Source organism: Aulonocara sp. 'chitande type north' Nkhata Bay, linkage group LG12 (genome assembly GCF_057382095.1).
Source record: "Aulonocara sp. 'chitande type north' Nkhata Bay isolate Kocher_YH1m ecotype deep benthic linkage group LG12, A_spYH_male_GT1.1, whole genome shotgun sequence".
In the NCBI taxonomy this organism is placed as follows: Eukaryota; Metazoa; Chordata; class Actinopteri; order Cichliformes; family Cichlidae; genus Aulonocara; species Aulonocara sp. 'chitande type north' Nkhata Bay.
In genome coordinates this window covers 26,560,346-26,582,057 of record NC_141355.1, presented here as the reverse complement: position 1 = coordinate 26,582,057, position 21,712 = coordinate 26,560,346, and the positions used below count along the sequence as shown (strand labels likewise).

The 21,712-nt window shown below is 37.3% G+C and overlaps 1 protein-coding gene across 1 annotated transcript in view; it reads right to left on the bottom strand.

Annotated features, from left to right (window-relative positions):
- Positions 1-21,712, bottom strand: part of ipo11 (importin 11) — a 138,380-nt gene that overhangs the window by 95,125 nt on the left and 21,543 nt on the right. Inside the window, exons 4-8 of the mRNA XM_086314682.1 lie at positions 20,394-20,466; positions 18,949-19,152; positions 15,124-15,256; positions 14,798-14,856; positions 6,337-6,385 (exon numbers count right to left, since the gene is read on the bottom strand). Of these exons, the coding sequence (XP_086170808.1) occupies positions 6,337-6,385; positions 14,798-14,856; positions 15,124-15,256; positions 18,949-19,152; positions 20,394-20,466 (518 nt within the window). The remainder of the gene's footprint in view (positions 1-6,336; positions 6,386-14,797; positions 14,857-15,123; positions 15,257-18,948; positions 19,153-20,393; positions 20,467-21,712) is intronic.

The window sequence follows — 21,712 nt, the reverse complement described above, 5'->3', positions numbered from 1 at the left end:
CAACCTCTTCAGTGATTACAAGTTTATTACTTGCATCTGAAATAAAAATGTTTAAGATCTCAGAGCTTAGGCAGAAAAGCCTTAAAGATAAAGACTGCCTGCTAGATGACAGTGATAGCGACCTAACATTAACAGACATATCATCTCTAAAGATCCTGTGTTGGCAGTATAGTGGCATTATTTTTTATAGAGGGTTTACTCTATTGTGAAGGCAAAAAAAAATCTGAATTTTTAAGCAAGATCTTCAGTTTGAGGATTTAGAAATAATCAATATAATGATCAGAAGAAGTCTCAAAGTCTGACAAGAAAAGCAAATAAGTAAGTGTCCAAAGTCTTTATAATTTCTAATGGCCATCAATTGGTGCACTTGATTTTAGTAAACATTTACCTAATGCATATTAAAGTACCAACCACATTGGAAATGACTTTTTCAATGATGCTTGACAGTCACTTTGTAAATTAATGTTTTAGATTAAAACAAAATAAAGCAGATATGATTTATGGCTTGGCTACCTTGTGACTGAAAGTTCCTACTGCATGTGTATGGTCTCCTCAGGTTCTCAGTCAGATTCACATTTTTGCTTCTTAAGAGCTTAGAAGGATTTTATATTAAAATCCAGGTCTGAATATCTTTAAAAGTATCTTTTAATTCCAGTGACATCTATGCATCAAATACAATTTCATCAGCATAAAAATGGTATTCTCGTATGTGCAGAATGAACAGCAGAGTGCCCAATATCTAGGGACACATTCATCAATCAACTTGGAATATGAGTTAAAATCACTACGAGATGTAATACACCAAAAAGAGATGCTTTTAACCGATGGTAGAAAACATAACTGACATTTTACTTATCAAGAGATAGGGGAAAACCCTTTCAAGGATCTCAGACTGATGGACAAAAATTTAAAAAAATAAATAAAATAAATTGCAAAAACATGTTGCTCTTATTGTCCCAAGTGAGCTAACAATGCCATTTACATCAATAGCTGCAGTACAAGGAAGACAGGAAAGAAAAGAAAGGGGGGCAAGAAAGTTGACTCTCCAGCTGAGACTTCCTTTTCTTTAAAGTCAGATGCCCACTACACCTTGCTGACTGATAATCCCATGAGTCCTTTAGTTCAGTTCAGTTCAGTTCAGTTCATTTTTATTTCAAACATTTCAAACATGTGCCTTCACAATCATTACAAAATATCATTCCATTATTTGTTTGAAAAGGAGTAGGCTGAAGTATTTACTTATTTGTCCCTACCCCCTCAAGTTTTACCTCTCATTCATTAAATTTTTTTTTGTCTTAAATTAAACAAACAACATATGAAACATATAAACATATGAAGTAAAACAAAACATAACATACATAAATCAAAAACAAGAAATTAGCAAGCCCCACCACAGTATAGTTTCTTTCATATGAAAAATACAGAATGTGTATATTTGCAGATACACAAGTTATGGAAAAACAACAAACCAAAACAAAACAAAAAAACAACCAAAAAAGAACCGCAACACCATTACCAGCAACATTACCGTCCTGGGTTAACCCCGTTTTCTTCATTCTTATACTTATTTAAAATTAGGTTTTTATATTTTACTTTAAACTGTTTTATGTTTTGACTGTCTTTTATTTCTTCTGTTAGACTGTTCCATAATTTAACTCCTGCAATTGAGATTGACATAGTTCTTAAAGTTGTTCTAGCACTTTGTATTTTTAAATTCCATTTCCCTCTTAAGTTATACCCACCTTCTCTTTCTATGAACAATTTACAGATTTCTTTGGGAAGCAATTTATTTCTGACTTTATACATTATTTGCGCTGTTTTAAGCTTCACCAAGTCTTGGAATTTAATAGCTTGCATTTTGACAAAGAGTGCATTTGTATGGTCCCTGTACCCTACATTATTTATTAATCTAATGGCCCTTTTCTGTATTATAGTTATTGTTTGTGTGTTACTTTTGTATGTGTTTCCCCAGACCTCTACACAGTAGCTCATATATGGCAGTAGTAAAGCACAGTATAAAATGTGCAGTGCTTTCTGATCCAACATATGCTTTGCTTTTCCCAGGACGGCAATGCCCCGTGCCAATTTCCCCCGAACATAAGTAATGTGTGGCTTCCAACAGAGCTTGTGGTCGATGATCACCCCAAGAAATTTTATTTCATTTACTCTTTCTAAATATACATTGTCAACACATATTTCTACTTCGATGTTTTTCTTTTGGTTTCCAAACAACATAAATTTGGTTTTATCGAGATTCAATGATAATTTATTTATATCAAACCACTTCTTTAATATCGTTAATTCCTGTGTGATCATTTCCAAAACCTGTGGCAATTCCCCACCTGCACACAGTATATTTGTGTCATCTGCAAATATTACAAACTTTAAAATCTCCGATACTCTGCAGATATCATTTAAGTACATAATAAACATTTTTGGACCCAGTACTGAACCTTGAGGTACTCCACAAGCTATATCCATCAAATTAGACTTATATTCATTTATTTGTACATATTGTTGCCTATTCCCTACATAGCTTTTTAACCATTCCAAAACCACTCCCCTAAACCCGTACTTTTCCAGTTTTTTTAATAGAATTTCATGATTAACAGTATCAAACGCCTTCTTTAGATCTAAGAAAACTCCGAGCGCATACCTCTTATTATCCATACATTCCGTTATCTTTTCCATTAAATCTATCAGTGCCAAAGCTGTTGATCTGTTGTTTCTGAACCCATACTGACTATCTGTCATTAATTCATATTTTTCCACAAAACTGTCAAATCTTTTTATGAAGAGTTTTTCCAGTATCTTAGAGAACTGGGAGAGTATTGACACTGGTCTATAGTTTGTAAAATGATGTCTTTCACCGGTTTTGTAAATGGGAATAACTTTAGCAACTTTCATTTTTTGTGGAAAAACTCCTTTTTGAAACGACAAGTTGAATATATATTTTAATGGTTTTACGATACCATCAATAACTGTCTTTACCGTTACCATATCAATATCATTCCAGTCTGTACTGGTTTTGTTCTTAAGTCCTCTAACCATGTCATAAATCTCTTTCTCTTCCACTGCTCTTAAAAACATTGAGCTACTATTCCTTTCAATATTTTCACCAGTGTCCCTTTCTATTCCATCAACCTTTATTTCTTCTGCCAGTTTGGGCCCTATGTTTACGAAGAATTCATTAAAGCCATTTACTATCTCCTCCATGTTATTAATACTTCTTGTCCCTTCTATAAAGTACCCAGGGTAATCATTATTCCTTGATTCATTTTTGATTATTCTGTTTAATACATTCCATATATCTCTTGTGTTATCTTTATTGTGTTCTAACCTTTTAATGTAATACTCTCTTTTACAGGATCTCATTATATTAGTTAATTTATTTTTGTAAGTTTTATACTTCATTTCAGTTTCTATTGTTCTCTTTTTTATGAATTCTCGATATAAGGTATTCTTTTTTTTGCTGGCATTTTGTAGTCCTTTTGTCATCCATGGTCTTCCTGCATAGTTGTGTTTCCTATTGATTTCAATTACTGGGCAGTTTTTATCAAGTAATGTGTTAAATGTTCTTAAAAATCCTTCGTAAGCTTTATTAACTTCTGTTTGTTCATACACAATATTCCAATCTTGCTTTAAAAGTTCATTTCTAAGACAATTTAAGGTCTTCTCTGTTCTTATTCTTTTGTAAATAATCTTATGTCCATCGTTGTTCACTTACAAGCGCTGATGCATATAATAAAGTACAGTAATATTAAAAATTAGAAAATAAATGACTCGCTCCCTCTGATGTACATTTTGGCTCCATAAAACCACTCCTGATTCTAGAGGCAATAAAGATGTCCTCTATAGTATACATTCTTGCCAAACCCATTGATGAAATCAGCTCTGCCAACAACAGTCTCATACATTCCTCCAACCACTTGTGAGCATGCAAGGTCATTGTTTCCTTCAGCTTCATACACACTAAAACTTCCATCAGCATGTACTAATTTGAAATGACAAAAGCTTCACTAAAAAAGCAAAATAGGTTAATTTTGCTTTGTTTACTTTTTAGGCCACATATTCTTGAGCCATACAAATTTTCAGAGCCCACTGCATTCTAACTGAATTCGTGCTCATGCTATTGTTTCTCTGATGATATGCAACAGTTGGTAATGTTAGATGTGCAAAGTCACCCACGTACTAAAGAACCAATATCTGAGCGATCAAAAATATCTTTAACTAAGCAAAGAAACATATTTGAAGAATTAAACATTTATTCATTGTTATTAAAAGATAAGCAGCTAAGAAAAAAATATATACATGTATATTACAAGAATATAGTGACTGACAAAAATAGACGGGCCATCTGAGTAAAAACCTCAAAGATAAAGAGTCTGACATCAGAATGGACCACAAACATCGTCCCCAAGATACCAGTGTATATAGCTGACCTTATCAGACTGTGCAGAGCTGATATTTCTCACCACAAGCACTGAGCTGTCTTTCCGTTTCCCCTATCTGTCAGGCCAAAATACCAACAGGACCATGATCCTGTCTCCACTGCCATCAGCAGGGTGAATATTAGAAGTGATAGTACTGGCTGATACTGCTAATGATATTTTTCAACATCTGCTGCTACGGCAGATGGTGGAGTTGTGCCTGAGATTTATCTCAAACTGATTGGATGCTATGACAAACTTTTATACAAAAGAAAAAGAGACCATAAATAGCGAGATGAGAAGAAAAGTAAGCTTACGCAGCTGCCAATGACCCAAGTAGTTCCCAGTGGATAGAAATCCAGCACAAGGGCATGAGAAACCTGTTTAACTGATGGAACTGCACTGCTCAAAAAAAACTTAAGGAACACTTGATCATCACAAGAAAATCAATGGCTCCATAAACAGGACTTTATGGAGTCTGGTTCTGACAGAAGCCACGACTTCAATTAGGTAAAACAGGCGGCCAACGTCCATGGTGCTGGGCTGTGAGCACAGGTCCCACTAAGGATGTTGGGACTTCATGAGTGTTGCATGAAGTCTTTTTCTGACAGTTTGGTCAGGAACCTGCACATTAGAAGTCATTTTGTCACCTTTTGTTGAAGAGCTGGGTTGATGCCGTTCTACAACCCTGTCCTACTCTCCTGAAACTGCTAGAAAACAAAGCGAGTTTTCTTCCAACACCATGCACTGGCTCCATGTACATTCTGGAGGAGCTAAGCTACTTGTGCAACCTGAATGGGCTGCAGATACTGTCTTATGCTATCAGTAGACAATTTATTTACACAATAGCTAAGCATACGTCAACTCTAGTATTAAGGAGGGAATATTAGTATTCATGGTTTATTGTCCACAGAGCCAGAAACTTTTTATTATCAAACAGAAAATAATGGAAAAATACAAATTCCTGACAAAGAAGCAACAGGCTTTTTGTCTGCTGATCACAGACTAATCGTGAACAACCGTGTAGTCACACCTCACAGGCCCATCGTGATCCAGATGAAAGAAAACCAAAAAGGGGTCTTTGGAGATTAGATTAAAAGTAGATTCTAAATTCCTGGATGAATTTCTGTGACACTTTAGTACCTAGAACAACATGACCCAAAATTGCAAATACCTTCCATCAAAAGAAGTCCCCACTCAAAGGCTGTGATTAATTAAAACACAGGATACATTCCACTCACCCTCAGATTGTTTTGAGCAGCACTGTTGAAACTCGTTAAATACACTGTTAAATAGCAATGTTGTCTTTTTGAGTTTAAAAGTTTGTGAAGTGAAAGAAATACTGTTTTAAATTCAACTGCTGCTCATAACCAGAATATAAAACTACAGGTCAGGAAAACGTTGAAAAACGACACAGTAAAGAACTATCATCACAACTAAAGCAACATAATATCAAGGAAAAGAGGCAAATAATAGGATAGGAGCGGCTGATAGGTGGGATTATGTCGTGCTTTTTTTATTCCGTGAACTTACTGTATGTTCACATGCGCACGCACGTGATTATCAAAGACAATTCATTATGTCTTTTAATTTTTTCAAGACATAAAATATTCATAGATTAGGATGTCTTTAATTCAAACTATTTTTTTAATAAAAAAAAAAAACTTGTAATTAGACATGTTCCAATACTTCAGAATATAAATTAATGAAAAACAAGGCTCGTTAGGATGACTCTCTCTGAACTTTTCATTTTCAATGCGACCACTAACTTCAGAAATTATAAATTATCGGAGACTTTTCAGGAAATGCCTTCTGCGTGCACTACATGAAGCACCACTAACACGTTTACTGAAGTGTGAAGCCTACAATCATATACTTGAGGAAAAAGAAAGCAACATATACTTACAGCATTCCAAGAACTGTTTTAGCCTTTCAAACACTGCATTCAGGAAGCCCTAAAAAGGAAGAGAGGGTGAAAAAAAGTTTAATTTCTGACATTTTTGCATTTGAATTACTGATGATGGCTTCATTAGTATTGCTCCAGGGGATATATACTGACAAGGGAATAACTTTTGGTATCTGTGTAGGTGGGGATGCTTGCAGCTTTACTCAGGAGTATACATATATATATATATATATATAAATAAAAAGGTGCCAGCTACTCGGTATGAAAGAGAATCAATTTTCTGTAGCCTGGTATAGTCATGGCTTAGCATGGGAAATTAGATGATAGATGGAGACACAACTGTTTAGTTCTGCAATAATGTGCACCCTTGAGGTCAACAGCAGTGGCATTAATCACGCGTTCAGCCAACACAGTCTAGTCAACAACTAAAGGTCCTAAAAAGAGTGAGTGAAGAAACGGGGGGGGGGGGGGGGGGGGGGGGGGGGGTCACAAGTGGAGCACAGAAGACAGTGTGGAAAATTACAGAGAACACGGTTCACAGCAAGCGTTCGATATGCTCATGGTGGGATTTAGACAGAGGGGTATAGGCAAGGTGCATTGGGAGGATATCAAAATGGAGCATGTAGGAAATTACAAACTGTGAAAAGGGGGTGGAAAATAATTTTCAATCAAATCAGCCATGTCAAAAAATATTCTAGAACTAAAGAGGAAGGGAAATGAGGCTAATAGCAATGCCAGGGAAGAATGCACAGGATGAGGAGAAAAGCAAACAAATGTCAGCAAAATGAACAGAGATGGAAAATGGATACAGAGTGATAGTCATCAAATGGGTATGTCAGCAGTAGTGTGAGAAGTAGGAGATGAAAAAGGCAGATGAGTGTCAAATAGGCTAGTTCGCTTTGAGAAAAGATCTAAGGGAAAGGCAGTAAGTGGCAATTTAAGTAGTGAATGTTTTAGCTCTGTGATCAGGTATATGGGCACAGACCAGTTTTACAATGGCACAAGTGAATGTGCCTTTTTTTTAATGCAGAACTTTTTGGAATGGAGTGACACCAAGATGCTGGAAAGCTCCTGGATGTTATTCATCCAGCTTTAGTGTTTTTTGTCTATGTCGAACAAGCTCTATTGAAATTCTATTGCATCCTCACTCTTTTAGTGATTGTTTGACAATCAAGCCAGGAAGATTATCAACTGCAAAATGAGTTTTACAATTCATCACTGTGGCAGCCTGTGTGCAGAGTGACAATGTTCTTTATTCTTAGAGACAGTATTTTCCAACTCACTGCAGTTCTGCAATAATGCAGTCACTGTGGTGAGAAGAAAACAAACGTAATCTTTTCAGAACGCTCATGTCATGTGTAAAGAGATTCATTGTAAAACAACTTTTTAATGGGACCACAAGTATGAACTCCATAAACGATGCCATAGAGCTGTGACACACTAAGCAGAGTTCAGGGGAAGTGCCAACTTAGAAGAGATGGCTGCACAGCTCATTCTTCTGAAAATGTGGAATTTGAATACACTGGACACTAAAATCAATGGCATATAGTAATGTGCAAAAGTATCAGTCCACCGCTTTGTTCCTTTAAAAGTTTGCTAGGGAAATGGGAACAGCAATATATTAAAACATGTACACAAATGGCAATGTAGTCTATAAGGCAAAAAAGGGAGCTTGCACACTTCTAATGAGCTTGAAGGTCAACATTTGGGATGACCACATTTATTCTCCAACACAGCCTGAACTCTTATGCAAGTTTTCTTGCAGCCTTCAAGTAGTTTTAAAGGACAGTTCTCCGAACTTTATGTCGGTTTTATCACACATTGCTTCAGTGATGTTGAGGTCTGGGCTCTGGGGAGGCCAATCTAGGATGATTGGTGTTCCATTGTTCTTATGCACCAAACTGGTTATTATATAGTTCTTTCCTAATCCACTTGAGCGCTCAATCTGCTTTAGTCACTCACTTATACATGCACTAGAGCTGGGCGATAGAACGATAACGATATGTATCGCGATATAACTTTTACTCGATAGAGAAATTAAGCTTGTCCTCAAAAAAAAAAAAAAAAAAAAAGATCAGCCAATCCAAATTAAGTAGCGCAGAGCCGAACCAATCACAGCCGCAGCGTCACGTCGCGTGACTTGTAACGTACAGCACAAGTGCCAAGCCGCACGTGTGTTTGGGAAGCAGCCAGCGGGTAATGGAGGAAATGAGCGTGACCGAAGAGAAAACAGATGATGGTTGCAATGCCGGAGAGATTGTCGAACGGAAGAGCCATAGAAGTTCCGTAGTGTGAAGGTATTTCGGCTATTTCAAGTCTGACAAAAAACAGAGTAGCGTGCACTGTAAATTGTGCCGAAAGCAAGTCTGGAAATACAATAAACTGGTGCATGCGTCACACTGTGCGCCGCGTTATTGTTTCGGTGAAATGAATTTCTACAATACTGTTAATTCTACTCTCTGCAGTGTTTAAATGCTTACATATACACACAGTTACTGTCCCTCCACACATACGACTCGGTTCTGCTTCTGTGCCCCAGCTTTGTTTACTTTTTCCCACCGAGGCTTCTAGACTTCTGATTGGCCAATATTTCTGCACGGTTAGGAATCTAGCGCCACCTGCTGCTTTGGCATGTTCATAGCAGTGTTTTCCTTCATTTCTGCCTTTATGTGTGGACGGGATTATTTTTTAAAACGAAAACGGAAAATCTCCGTTTTCAAAAATACCCGTGTACGTGTGGACGTAGCCTCAGTCTCTGACTGGAAGCGCTAATTCGTCATTCGGCTTTTGTCAGACTAAAGTAACTGTTAAAACTGTTTGAAAAGCTAAGCTATACAACAAGGAGAGATTGAGAATTTCCTTTTAGTTCTCAGTTTATTTGATATTGACAAAAGTTAGTCAGTTTTGTCTGTTCTTCTGTAACACAAACTAAGATTTATTTTTAGAATTTATATTTTGTTTCTAAGTGGAATTGACAATTTAGTCTGTTTCGTTTGTTCTGTTTTGAAACTTAAACGCTTTAGCGGCTGCCTTTTGTGTAGTTTGCAATATTTGCCTTTATTTATCTGAAAAAGTCTCATGTTCCTTAAGTACATCTACCCTGTTGAACTTATTATGGGAAATAAATATTTAAATAAAAACAAGCTGCTGATTATTTCACATTTTACTTGTGAGCAACGGCACATTTAAATCTTACAAATATAGTTATTTGGCTTATATCGTGATAGATATCGTTATCGCCTGAAATGAAAAAAACATATCGTGATATGAAAAAATCTCATATCGCCCAGCTCTAACATGCACTTTTTGCAATCCTTTTCTACCCAAGAGTTTTCTATCTAACACTCCACACACTCCAATGAACAGATTGGAGAGCAACTTGGGTCCAGTATCTCAACCAAGGATACTTATCGACTGGAGCAACCAGCCATCGAACCACTAACCTTATGCAGATATGCTTTTACTACACTGGCAGTGTGTTTAGGATAACCCCCATGCTGAAGAATGAAGCTATTGCCTACCAACAACATTTTCCAGACAGTATTTGATGGTGGATCCTCCACAAAGCCTCCACTGTGTTTTACTGTACACACTCAGTGCTTTACCTCTCTCGGTCTCCCCTGTAGATACTGACATCAATCTAAACTAAAGAAAATTCAAGTTCGCATTTATCACTCCATAAGACCTGTTGCCAGTTAGAACTCATTTTCAGTATAGTTCTTGTGTAATTTGTCATACCTCAAACCTTTTCTTCCTATTTCCATTCCTTTCAAATGGCTTCTTGATTATCACCCCTCAACTGAGACCATTTTTGTTGAAGCTTCAGTGAACAGTAGATGGATCAGCTGAAAGGTCAGATCCATTTCTCACTTCTTTTATCATCCACTTGAACCAGTTTTTTGTTTGTTTGTTTTTAGGGCACTGCACACCATGCCATGATATATCATGTTTTCAGCTAATTGCTCTTTGGGAATCACCTTATTGGTGCAAAAATATTAGTTTGTCATCTTTGGTGGGGTGTTTTATGCACTGAACTAAATAAATGGAAACAAATTATGTGCTTTCAGTAAAAGACACAATTTAAAATTTGTTCTTCGCTATCCTATCTGTCATGTGTAGACACAAATCAAATCAAATTTATTCATATAGCACAACACTAGTTGATCCCTTGAATTAGGTGTTTTTTAAAGCTTGAATGATTCAGAGGTCAGCGTTAAGTGGCTTTAACAAAAATACCTCCTCTGAAAATGGTCAGGTACAAGGACTGGACTGAACTGGACTGAAAATGACCAAAAAAGAAAGTGTCCAAAGAAAAACTTTCAAAGACCTTCACAAAGCCTGCAGAACTATTGCTCAACACCACTTCGTTTTGTTCCTTGGAAGCAAAAACAAATCCACACTATTGTATGAGGAGAACAAAGAAATTAGTCTCTATATTCAGTGAGCACTACAGCAAGACCAACTAACCAAGCCTTTTAGGATCATTCTATGTAAAGTCAGTCAGTTCCTGACCACTTCATAAGTGGCTAACTGTTTTATTTTGTTTTTTTTTATACCAACTTTTGTATATTTAATAAAACAATGCAGAATTATAACATCAAGCTATGAATGGGTTGAATTTTTGCTTTATTTCATTTTTTTATTTTTTCAGTATTTTTGAGCCCTCATAACTTCATAAGAAGAGGACCTAGTTAAAACCGAGTGTCACAACATATTTAAAAAAAAAAAGAAGTCTTTTTTGGTTCATAGCTATTGTTGGGTAATAATAATGCCTGAGCAAAACAGTACAAATTAAATGTCTAGAATGTAGACTGACAGGAACGAGCAGCATTAGTTTATCTGTTACTGATGACTTAAAATCTGAAAGAAAACTAGAAATTTTCAAGGGTTACAGATTTATTATTATGTGAAAAGGTGCTCAATCAACATAAGTTATAGCATATAAAAGGTGTCCTTTATACACATAATATCAGGCTCATCTTATAGCATGATTCTTATTATTTTGTTATAGAACATTTGACACACATCAGCTATCAAAATCAATGAAGCAACTCAAGCAACCCAGTAACCTACAGACACTTCATTTCAGTTCCTGACAGAAACATGACCTTGAAAGGGAACTGGAAATTAGATCATGCAGTATGAATTAAAAGGGTTTTCTTCATCATCACACCCATCATCAAAGGAAGAGCAAAATGAGAGGTGACAACTCATCAAATTCTTAAAGAACTAATCAACACATAAGCATGACACATCCATAAACCATCACAACTCTCTGACAAACTTCAATAAAAAACATGGAGCAGTAGCTAAAAACATTCAAAACAATTTAAATTAGACTCCTGTTACTAGATACAATTTAAAAAATACTGGCAACTGCCAGTGCTACCCCTCAGCCTTCTAATAGACACACCTATGACATCAATTGAAACTCCTCAGTGCACTTATTCTTGAGTTATCATACTCACAAACTTGCGTGTCCATGCCGCCCGCCCGCGTGGTAGTGACAATTGCCCATCAGTCTTTTGAGCTGAGGTTTAAAAAGTTTAACACGTGGCAAAAGAGTGAATAACTATAAGTTTTCTATTCAGAAAAAAAGGTAATTTCTTATTAACTGTTTTTTTTAATTGATTTAAGAGACATTACCCACTCTGAATCAGCTCTTTTCCCCCAACATTAACTTTAAGTTATGTCCAATAAAAAGAAAGGAATAAAATTTTGGAAAAAGGAAACTTTTTCCTTTGTCTCCAAACAATCAAGGGTCTGACTCAGACTCACTGCAATCACTCTCAGACAGCTTTTCAAATAATTGCCATTGCCAACACATTGCAATCAATGTGAGACAGTCTGCTCCAATAAGCACAACTTGGCTATGACGCATCTCTGTGCAACAGGGGAGTCGACTCAAATGGTTGCTAACTGGTTGTTTTCCGATTATATTCCTATATACTGTAAAAGCAAGACTGCTGAGTGCCCATATCATTCTGTAGATCAATCTCCACCCACAGCAGCTACATCCCTATCAGAGGAGGGAATTCTCTTTGAGATCTACAAGACTCTGGCTGGACTCTGAATGTAAGTAATTAATGTGGTAGTTAATGTGAACTTCTGCGTATGTAGACGGCAACACGTTTACAAAGGATTTTGCCAATTTTACTTATCACAAGCAGATTGCAAATTTGACCCCATTCAATCGCAAGACTGCACCTCACTGTGAGTAGTTGCAGACCTGGTCCCCATCTTTTCAGCAATCATTTGAAAGGCAACAAGATCATTGCACACAATGGCAATCCTTTTTGTCATGTCAGGTTCGAACCACTGTTTTTCCAAGTGTAAATACAGCATTAAACAGTTTAAGATAGTTACTCTGTGCTTAGTCATAATGGCATTATGTTGTTTACTTGTTTCTGTGAGAACCTTCAACGCCTAATTATTTTTAAAAGATTACAGAACTTCTTCCAGTGCACACTTGGAGCCTAATATTAATATTTTTAAAGAACTTGATTTTAACATAGTGAGTTATATTAAAACATGGTTGCCTAAGTAGATTCAAGGTAGGCATATTCCTGTGTTTATTCAGCACCAGGAGAATGAAAACAGCTATTAAAGTAGTAATTACTAAGAAAAGCAACAATGTAAATTAAATATGAAATATTTACTTTAAAACACTACAATGAGCTGGAATAACCAGTGAAAGCATGAGGCAAACATCCGTTTAATGAAAATATTGTGACCATCTTATAACCTTCAGCCTGGAGGCTAAGTTGTCGTCTCATTAGTGGAGAAACAGGGCGCAGTAAACATTTTTTTCTGTCATAAAAATGTCCTTGCCATCTACAAGCATAAAAAAGCAGGAAAAAACAAATAAAGCAATAAAAATCAGAAATGACAGAAACATAACAGCAGAAGCACAAAGACAGAAACGGCACAGCAACAACAGACCACATTTTTAATGTTAATGACTCGTTGACCTTTTGTGACGACTTACATTGTATCAAAGACAAAAGGACAAACTGAATTCCCCTTTGGCAACTAACATTTATTTTTAATTTTCAGTTGTTCTGGCTTTAATAGATTGACAGAACCTATATATATGTATATCATAAATTACTAATAGCCAGCAATTCTGGATAGCTTCAAGCATATCTTTAATGTCAAAGTTGTTACTGACTGCCTTTACTTTCACAGAGTGCAACAACATACGACCCGCACCTCCAATCTAATCTACTTAATTGGAAACCCTGACTCCAAATAGCTTTTGGGGAAGTCATTAACACAGAGGTTCACTAACATTTTCCAGCCTGTACCATAGGTGATTACTCAGTGCTTTCAAAAAAAGACCAGAGAACAAAAATACAACAGTTTGGGATCTGTCAATTTAATCACACTGTGTGTATGACTATGTAACAAATGTACATTTTACTATGAGTTAAAATTCACAGAAGATAAACAAAAACTGAGAAGTTTTGTTGTTGTTGTTTTTTTAATGAAAAATCTGATGAGGTCACATCTGTCTGAGGCTATATTGTTATATATTTCAGCCCACAGGTTATACCAGTGCTGGCATCCTTTAGGTGAAAAAAGCATAAATCCAGGAAAATAAGAAATACTGCTCATCACAGTTTTACATGGAATTCATTTATGTTCTTTTCACTTGCCTACATATACAGTATAGCGATTTCAGGTAATTTTTTTTTCAGACCCTCAAGAGCACTTACCTTCACTGAATGTTAAGTAGCACCTGAAAGATTTAAATCAGTAAGCCTAAAAGGTTTATATCTATTTTTTCACTGCATTAGTAGATAATTTAGTCCTAAGTGATAAAAAAATAATTATCGTCAGTATAGTTAGCAGCATTATAGGACTGTACAATGTGCTCAAGATACAATTCGTTTAGGTACAGAACAGGTAAATGCACCAAAATGTTTTCCATTTTATTTTGGTACTTAAAATACATTAAAATTCCAAGCATGAATTTTCTTGGCTAAAATCAAATTCAAAAAGCCTTAATCCTTCAAAAAATAACCAGGAACATGGTTTATCAATTATTCTTGTTCAGCATTCATTATTATTCTTTCACCAAACAGGAGATACTCAGAATATGAAACTGGAGTTCAAAGAACTGGGACAGTTTGTGCAAATGATTCCATTAACTCTGAGCCATGAGGAAACCAAAGCCCTATCCAGGCACATGCTAAAGATTTTTTTTAAACCAGATTTAAACTAAATTGAATTAACAGTTTCATGGAGTCAAACTTTCTTCACACTAGAAGTGAGAGAAGAGCTCCGGACTCTTTGAACCGAGACAAGGCTCAAGGCACTTTCAATCATCGTGGCCATCCATATTTTGCACGCTGTGATTGGAGTCGTTTTTGACCCAAAACACCAACAGAAAAATATCAGCTTTTCCCAAATATGAGAGGTACTAAAGCAGCCACAGCTGAAATAACTTGAGACTCACCATTACTTCCATATTCTGTTGTGGCTCTTGAAATCCATGGACTGTCAGTTTGCGAAGCACTAAAAGGAGCACAAAAAACATCACTATGCAGGATTTTCACTAATTAAAAATTAACTATATTCAACATCTCCTCATAATTAGTGTTTCACTAAGTAGCTGCATATATTAATACTTCCATGTTTGCATGTTCAATTATCTATGTTTTTAATCAAATGGTGGGATCATGACGATTAGATTACCATGTTGTGCTAATAGGTGATTGCATGTCTTTGCATGATAATGCAGGTTTGTGGCATGCGTGCATGTGTCTGTGCAAGTGTTGCTACCTTTAAGAGAGAGTAGTGTCCTCTCCAGCGAGCTGAGTGCCGCAGCCTCATCTCTGGCGTAGATCTGCTGGAGGAAGCAGTCTGTGTGATGGCTCCACAGGGAGCATGCAAAGCTGTAGATGCCCGATGCCAGCTGCCAACATACACATTAACATTTTGGTCAGGCACACCTGGGTTAATCTGGGTCTCGAAAGCATTTGAGGTCATTTCACTCAACATAAATGCGCAAGAAATTCTGGGCTAATATGAGTGTAGCTTTGTACAAGAACCTACTTTTGTTTTTATTTACCTGTTTTTATTGTTTATTAGTTTATTAACATTAAAAAATTCCCTTCAGCACACCATCTTGGATCACTTTGCCAGTAAATTAATGTGACCACAGGTAAACATCAGCCACTGACATCAGAAAATGTCATTTTATTTGTTGATATGGTGACAACAAGGTCGGTGTTGGCGAGCGGCTATTAAATCGGCGTGTCCCTACATGGAACATCAGAAACTCAATTGCTGGTGATACACTCAAACAAACAGGAAGGAAAGATGGACCTAGGGCTGCTCGATTATGGCAAAAATGATAATCACGATTATTTTCACTGAAATTGAGATCGCGATTATTTGACGATATTTATTTAACCCTTTAAGACCTACTATAGAACCAAGTCCACCAGAGCTTATATTATTTTTATTTATTTTTTGTACATGCTGTAGTGCCATTTGTGGGAGCATTTCAAGTTGCTATACATCAATACAACTGTTATAGCCCATATTTTAATAATATGTATGCATTAAGTGCATAGTAATTACATAAATTGCAAAAAAGTGCAATAAACTACAAAAAAAATTGAAAATCGCTTTTGTTTTGTTTACATATATTTCTACTTTGAGAAGTTTAAGAGGTTTATCCCTCAAAACTTTAAATACAATAAAGTTGCAAAAAATAGTTTCCCACCACAGGAAATTTATTCTGAGTGTCTTCATAGTTTTATTTTGGAGATACAGCAATTTTTATATACTGCAGGAAAAACAAAAAACAATCCTATGATGCAAATTTGCAAAGAAAACAGCATGTGCATCATTTCACTGTGGGAAGTGTTACGAACAGCTGATAGGAACGGCAAAGCGTGTTTCTGGAATATTATGTTTTTGTTCCTGCAAGCGCTTTTTATGCAATTTTTGCAAAGCTATATGTGGAACGAAACCGTGACCGAGGACAAGCTGATGGCATCAGATGTAAGTACAACTCCTCCGGTTTCATATGCAAAACAAATTATTGCGCTAGCTTACACGGTTCAGGTTCTACAGGGATTTTAAAAAAGTTACACAAAACGGAGCGTGCTGCTCTGACCGGCTTTAAAGGGTTAACAATGACTTTAAAAAAATAATGTAAAATGGTGTGCAACACCACTGAAGTTTTTTTTTTTTTTTTTTTAACTCTTTTCAACCAACGGCAGTCACTCTCCAAATAACTTCTGCTTAGCTTTCCGAGCTTCCCTCGGGTCCTCTTAATCAGCGGTCTCCAACCTTTTTTGCGCCACGGACCGGTTTATGCCCGACAATATTTTCACGGACCGGCCTTTAAGGTGTCGCGGATAAATGAGGGAGGGGCTAATAATCGGCTCAGTCATTTTTAATGATCGTTGAAAGCCCAGATTGTAATCGTGATTAAAATTCGATTAATTGAGCAGCCCTAGATGGACCTGTGAATAACAGGTGTAATTTAGCTCCAAATGAACTTCCAATTATAGTCTCAGTATTATTTGGGCTCAAACCAATTACACTTTCGCCCTCCATGATAGCGAAACAAGATCATCAAAGGTAGATAAAAAGCACTCAGTTCTATCAGCCAAGTGTGACAATGTCTGCTTAGAACATCCAACAAATCTGCCAAAGGAAGAGAGTAAGTGTGTGTGTGTGTGTGTGTGTGTGTGTGTGTGTGTGTGTGTGTGTGTGTGTGTGTGTGTGTGTGTGTGTGTGTGGGGGGGGGGGGGATTCTAACCATTAAATCTCATTCAAAATTGACAATAACATTGCAGTGGGATAACAGTCAAGTCTTTGCTATTTGATTAAGATAAACAACAAACCCACATTAAAATTACTCTGTGGAAAATTGTGAACACCATATATCAAACAAGGAAAGCAAGCAACTTCTAGCCAGAGGAACTTTGCGCTCTTGGTAACACTCAAGAGTCAAGTGGGAAAAATCTGAGAATCAGTGGTTAAGTTGATGTTCGGCTGTTCAAAGAGAAATCCCTACTTTGACAGCACAGCATAGGCTTTGATATATTCTTTAGAGAAACCGCAAGATTGGCAAGTTTCTTCTTTGGAGAGATTTCTCTACAGCTTGTCGTTTTCCATTCCTCAGATCCCAGACTAATCCAACCCATGGAGCCTAAAAGTGATGAGCCAAGTTCAGAAAACAACTTCATATTGTTCTCATGACTTCCTCAGTCTTGGTGTTTCAGTAGACTAATACGCTATTGTTTATATGGGTTTTTACAGTTTCATTACATTCTGTGAATGCACAACAGGTAAATCGCATCAAAGCGTCAATACACAGTTTCCAAATGTTACAGACATTCAAAAAATATAACAACCTACTCCAGTCGACAGGTGCATTGTAGTCTACCTTCTTATCCCCCTTTTTATTCCTCGTTGTGCTACATCTGTGTAAAAAAAACTAGTACATCCTTGCCGTTTGCATTTTCTACCCCATGAATCAAAAAGAACATAAAAAAATTAAAAACTATTAAGGTGCCTTTAAGTATAGGTCTGTAAGGTCCTAAGGCGAACCCGATTTCTGAATTAGTCCTCTCCCTAATGGCCCTCCAACACTACAGTGATACTTTTAATCTTTCAGCAGCGTTACCAGTCTTAGAATTACTATCCAATTACTATCCGAGAATATAATTACAGCATAAGCAAAATGTTTGTATGACAAAGTATACACATGATTATTAGAAGAAGAGAGGAGGAGGAGAGGAAAAAAAGAGGAGAGGAGGAAGAGAGGAGATTCAGTGTCAAAGTCATCAGTGCATCATTAAATGAGTGCGCTGTTTAATGGGGGCTCAGGCTGCCTTTGTTTCTTGTGTTGCCTAAGGGCAGAAATTTTGGCATACAGGACGCCTCTGCCTGGCATCCAACTATTTGGTCTCAGCCACTGCTCTCATGTCCTTTCACCCTCTGTTGGTCTCCATCTTCCCTCTGCTTGATCATCTCATTCCTCTAAAATCTTTCTCTCCACAAATGGCCTTTTTTTTTTAAACTCAAATTTAAATCAAGCATGAAAGAAAAATATTGTATAATGTACGCTGTGTTCACCAGAAACACCAGAAATACTTACTCAAAAGTTAATTTGTCTCAACGCAATATCAACAAAGACACGGAAACGCTGATAACCATTTCTAAACAAGTCAACCATGCTTGAGTCATGTATGACAAGGGAATATTTTTGCTATAAATCTTGTATTTAACATGCTTCTAACAGAAGCTAAACAGCATCTCGTAGAGACAAAACCTAAAAAGTCTCAGGATAATCTTAGTATTCATCTATTCATTTTCAAAATCTTCTGAAGGAGGAAAAAAATAGCAACAAAGAAAAAAAAGTTATATTGCAGAGAGCAGGAGTCTGCAACCTGCAACGTATAAAAATCCAGAAAGTTTCACTGTTTACCTAACATAACCTTTTATTCAGGTATATACAACTGATGTATAAAGAGCAAAACACAGCTAAAAAACACTAAGAATAAGAATAAGAAGCAATGGAGAACAAAAAGGTTGTAATAGAATTTTGTATCAACACTGGACCAGCTAATATTGTGGACTTACATCCTGAAAAAGCCGCCTGTCCTGCGCCAGTCGTTTGGATGCTAGAGTTTTGGTGACATGATAGAAGGTTAACAGCGCTCTGTGCTGCTGCAGGCCATCCTGACCCTTCACAGACTCGAGCAGAATGGGGATGAGCTCTGGCCATTGCCTGGGGCAGTCCAGACGGGCCACCTTGGCTATCAGTACTGCGATCTGGGTTGCTATCTGTTGAGAAAAAAAAAAAAAAAAAAAAATACATGCAGGAAAGAGAAGTTGACCAGGGGCAAAGCATAAACACAGCAGAAGGTGGAGCAAACTTGATGGGAATTTTATTACGTAGTTCTCTTTTAAAAATAAGTAGCTCGAACAAATAGGACACAGAATATCAAACTTTTTACAGTCAACACAGTGTACATAGTACATGCATCTGGTGACAGATAGGGAATCAGTTGCATGGATTAAGTTGATTTTTAAAATAGAGTGCTTGTGCCTGAGCTATATCTGCAATGTGCATCACATGATCTGGTAACAGCTTCACTTCTCATATTTTTTTTTTTTTTAAATTGGCTTTCCACTGAGCCCAACAGCTGAGCAAATATCGCTCAAGTCTACTCATTACTCCAACACAAACTGCCGGTAAGACACTCAATACTTCGAGATAAATTTCAAGCTCAAAATGAAAAAGACACTTTATACCTCAAGACTTAATGGACATTTTATGATAAAAATCAAAACTCTTTATATTATTTGAACACACTCCAAATAGCTTCTTTTTTTTTTTTTTTTTTTTTTTAAATGTGAAAACCTTGCGTGAGTTTTTGTTCTTATGGTTGTATAAAAGATTTATCTCAGAACGTCTTGCAGTACACAGTTCAGTATTTAAACTTGCATCCTCACAAGCATCAGTAAGTCAATTTGTACACAAGTTACACTCACTCTCTCATGCACAAGCATAAAGCACCCTCATGAAATTTGGACTCCACGAGAGGCTGTGACTAGAGAGACATATGGTGTCCAAATCGTATTCATTGCTTGCCATATGGACCCGATCAGTCCTGATGTTCGAGAGCTGTCCCACAGGGACATACAACCTGTAGAAACCAAGATGGATGGCCATCATTTAGGGCCAAGTTCCACGTACCCCCTGGGACAGATGTATTACGCTGCTTGACTCCTGAATTATTTGTTTGTTGTAACCTTCCCCACACAGCCCCCCAAAAAAATGTCTATCAAGAAACTTCAAATTAAGTCCCAGTATGCAAAATTAGCAGCTTTCATCACTTTCAAATCTCATTCTATGGAGTCGCATTGTGACAGCCTAAAAAAATCTTAATGCTGTCAGTCAGATCCTTTGTAACTTATCTGGTTTTGATAAAAGCACTTCAATCAAAATCAGTGTTTTATTCATCAGTATACAATGATCAAACATGTTTATTTCCCTCTCCCTCTTTATTTTCCCTGCTCACCTGATTGACAGGCTCGTTGAAGTTTGTGATTAGACCAGCACGCAATGACGTCTTCTCCTCTTCTGATAATGCACTGCGAACAAACCAATCAAAAAGCTGTTCAGAGGAAGTAGAGAGGTCGAAAGAGATGAAACAATAAAGCTGACAAAAAGACAAAGGCAGCACTTAATATAGAAAAACAGACACATTTGAAAGCGTCTATAGATAAATGAGTACAGTATTTCAGTATTACTTTAAAACAGTCTTGCCCCACAGTAATTTTGCTTTCACAGTACTGCGCAAAAACCTTAAACCACCTTTCATTTCTTACTTCCAAGCAGCCAGACGTTCTTGCACATGAACAGTATCTGATGGTCATGTTCTTAAGAATCATGCAGTACCATATGGAAAGCATCAGATTGGCAACACCTTCATTTTTCAACATGACAATGATCCCAAACACCCTGCCAATGTAGTAAAAACATTCCTGGATATAGGGGTATGTCACCAGGGTGCAGAGGAGGCTACCCCCCCCCCCCCGTCCCGTCCCGTCCCCTTCTGGCTGCCTCTGCCTCAATTTTATCCCATAACTTAGACATTCACATTACTCACACTCTCATTACACATACATATAGGATCTTGGGGGTGGGCACGATACACGGAATCCAAAGTACCATCAGGGTGTACACCCCACCCCTGGCGTCGTTGCCCACCTCTCAATTTTAAATACACGTAGACATTGAGGGCTAGCAGGAGGGACTGCGCTTACCTGCTGCTCTCTGGCAGGTAGCTCCATGCCCTCCTGGGTTTTAAATGCACCTTAGAACACACATGCATCAACCCTACAATGAGCGGGTGGAGGGAGGTTTGGAGTCTTCTCTCACCCCCATTCTCTGCGACCTGCTGGAGCGGGGGGGCTAGGAGGAGGAGTTGGCCGTCCGACTGCGGTCTGCAGTGTGGGGCCTCCCTGCTGCTGCGGAGTCAGGGCGGTCTGCCTCCCCCCACCGCAGGGAAAAGGGTAACACCACCTGGGTCTGGGTGCAGTTCCCCCCTCCAGGGGCAAGGGTACCTAGACCCGGTTTGTAGAGTACGCTTGGGGAGTGTGATCGTGTGTACAGCGTAGAGCTGGGCGATATGAGATTTTTTCATATCACGATATGTTTTTTTCATTTCAGGCGATAACGATATCTATCACGATATAAGCCAAATAACTATATTTGTAAGATTTAAATGTGCCGTTGCTCACAAGTAAAATGTGAAATAATCAGCAGCTTGTTTTTATTTAAATATTTATTTCCCATAATAAGTTCAACAGGGTAGATGTACTTAAGGAACATGAG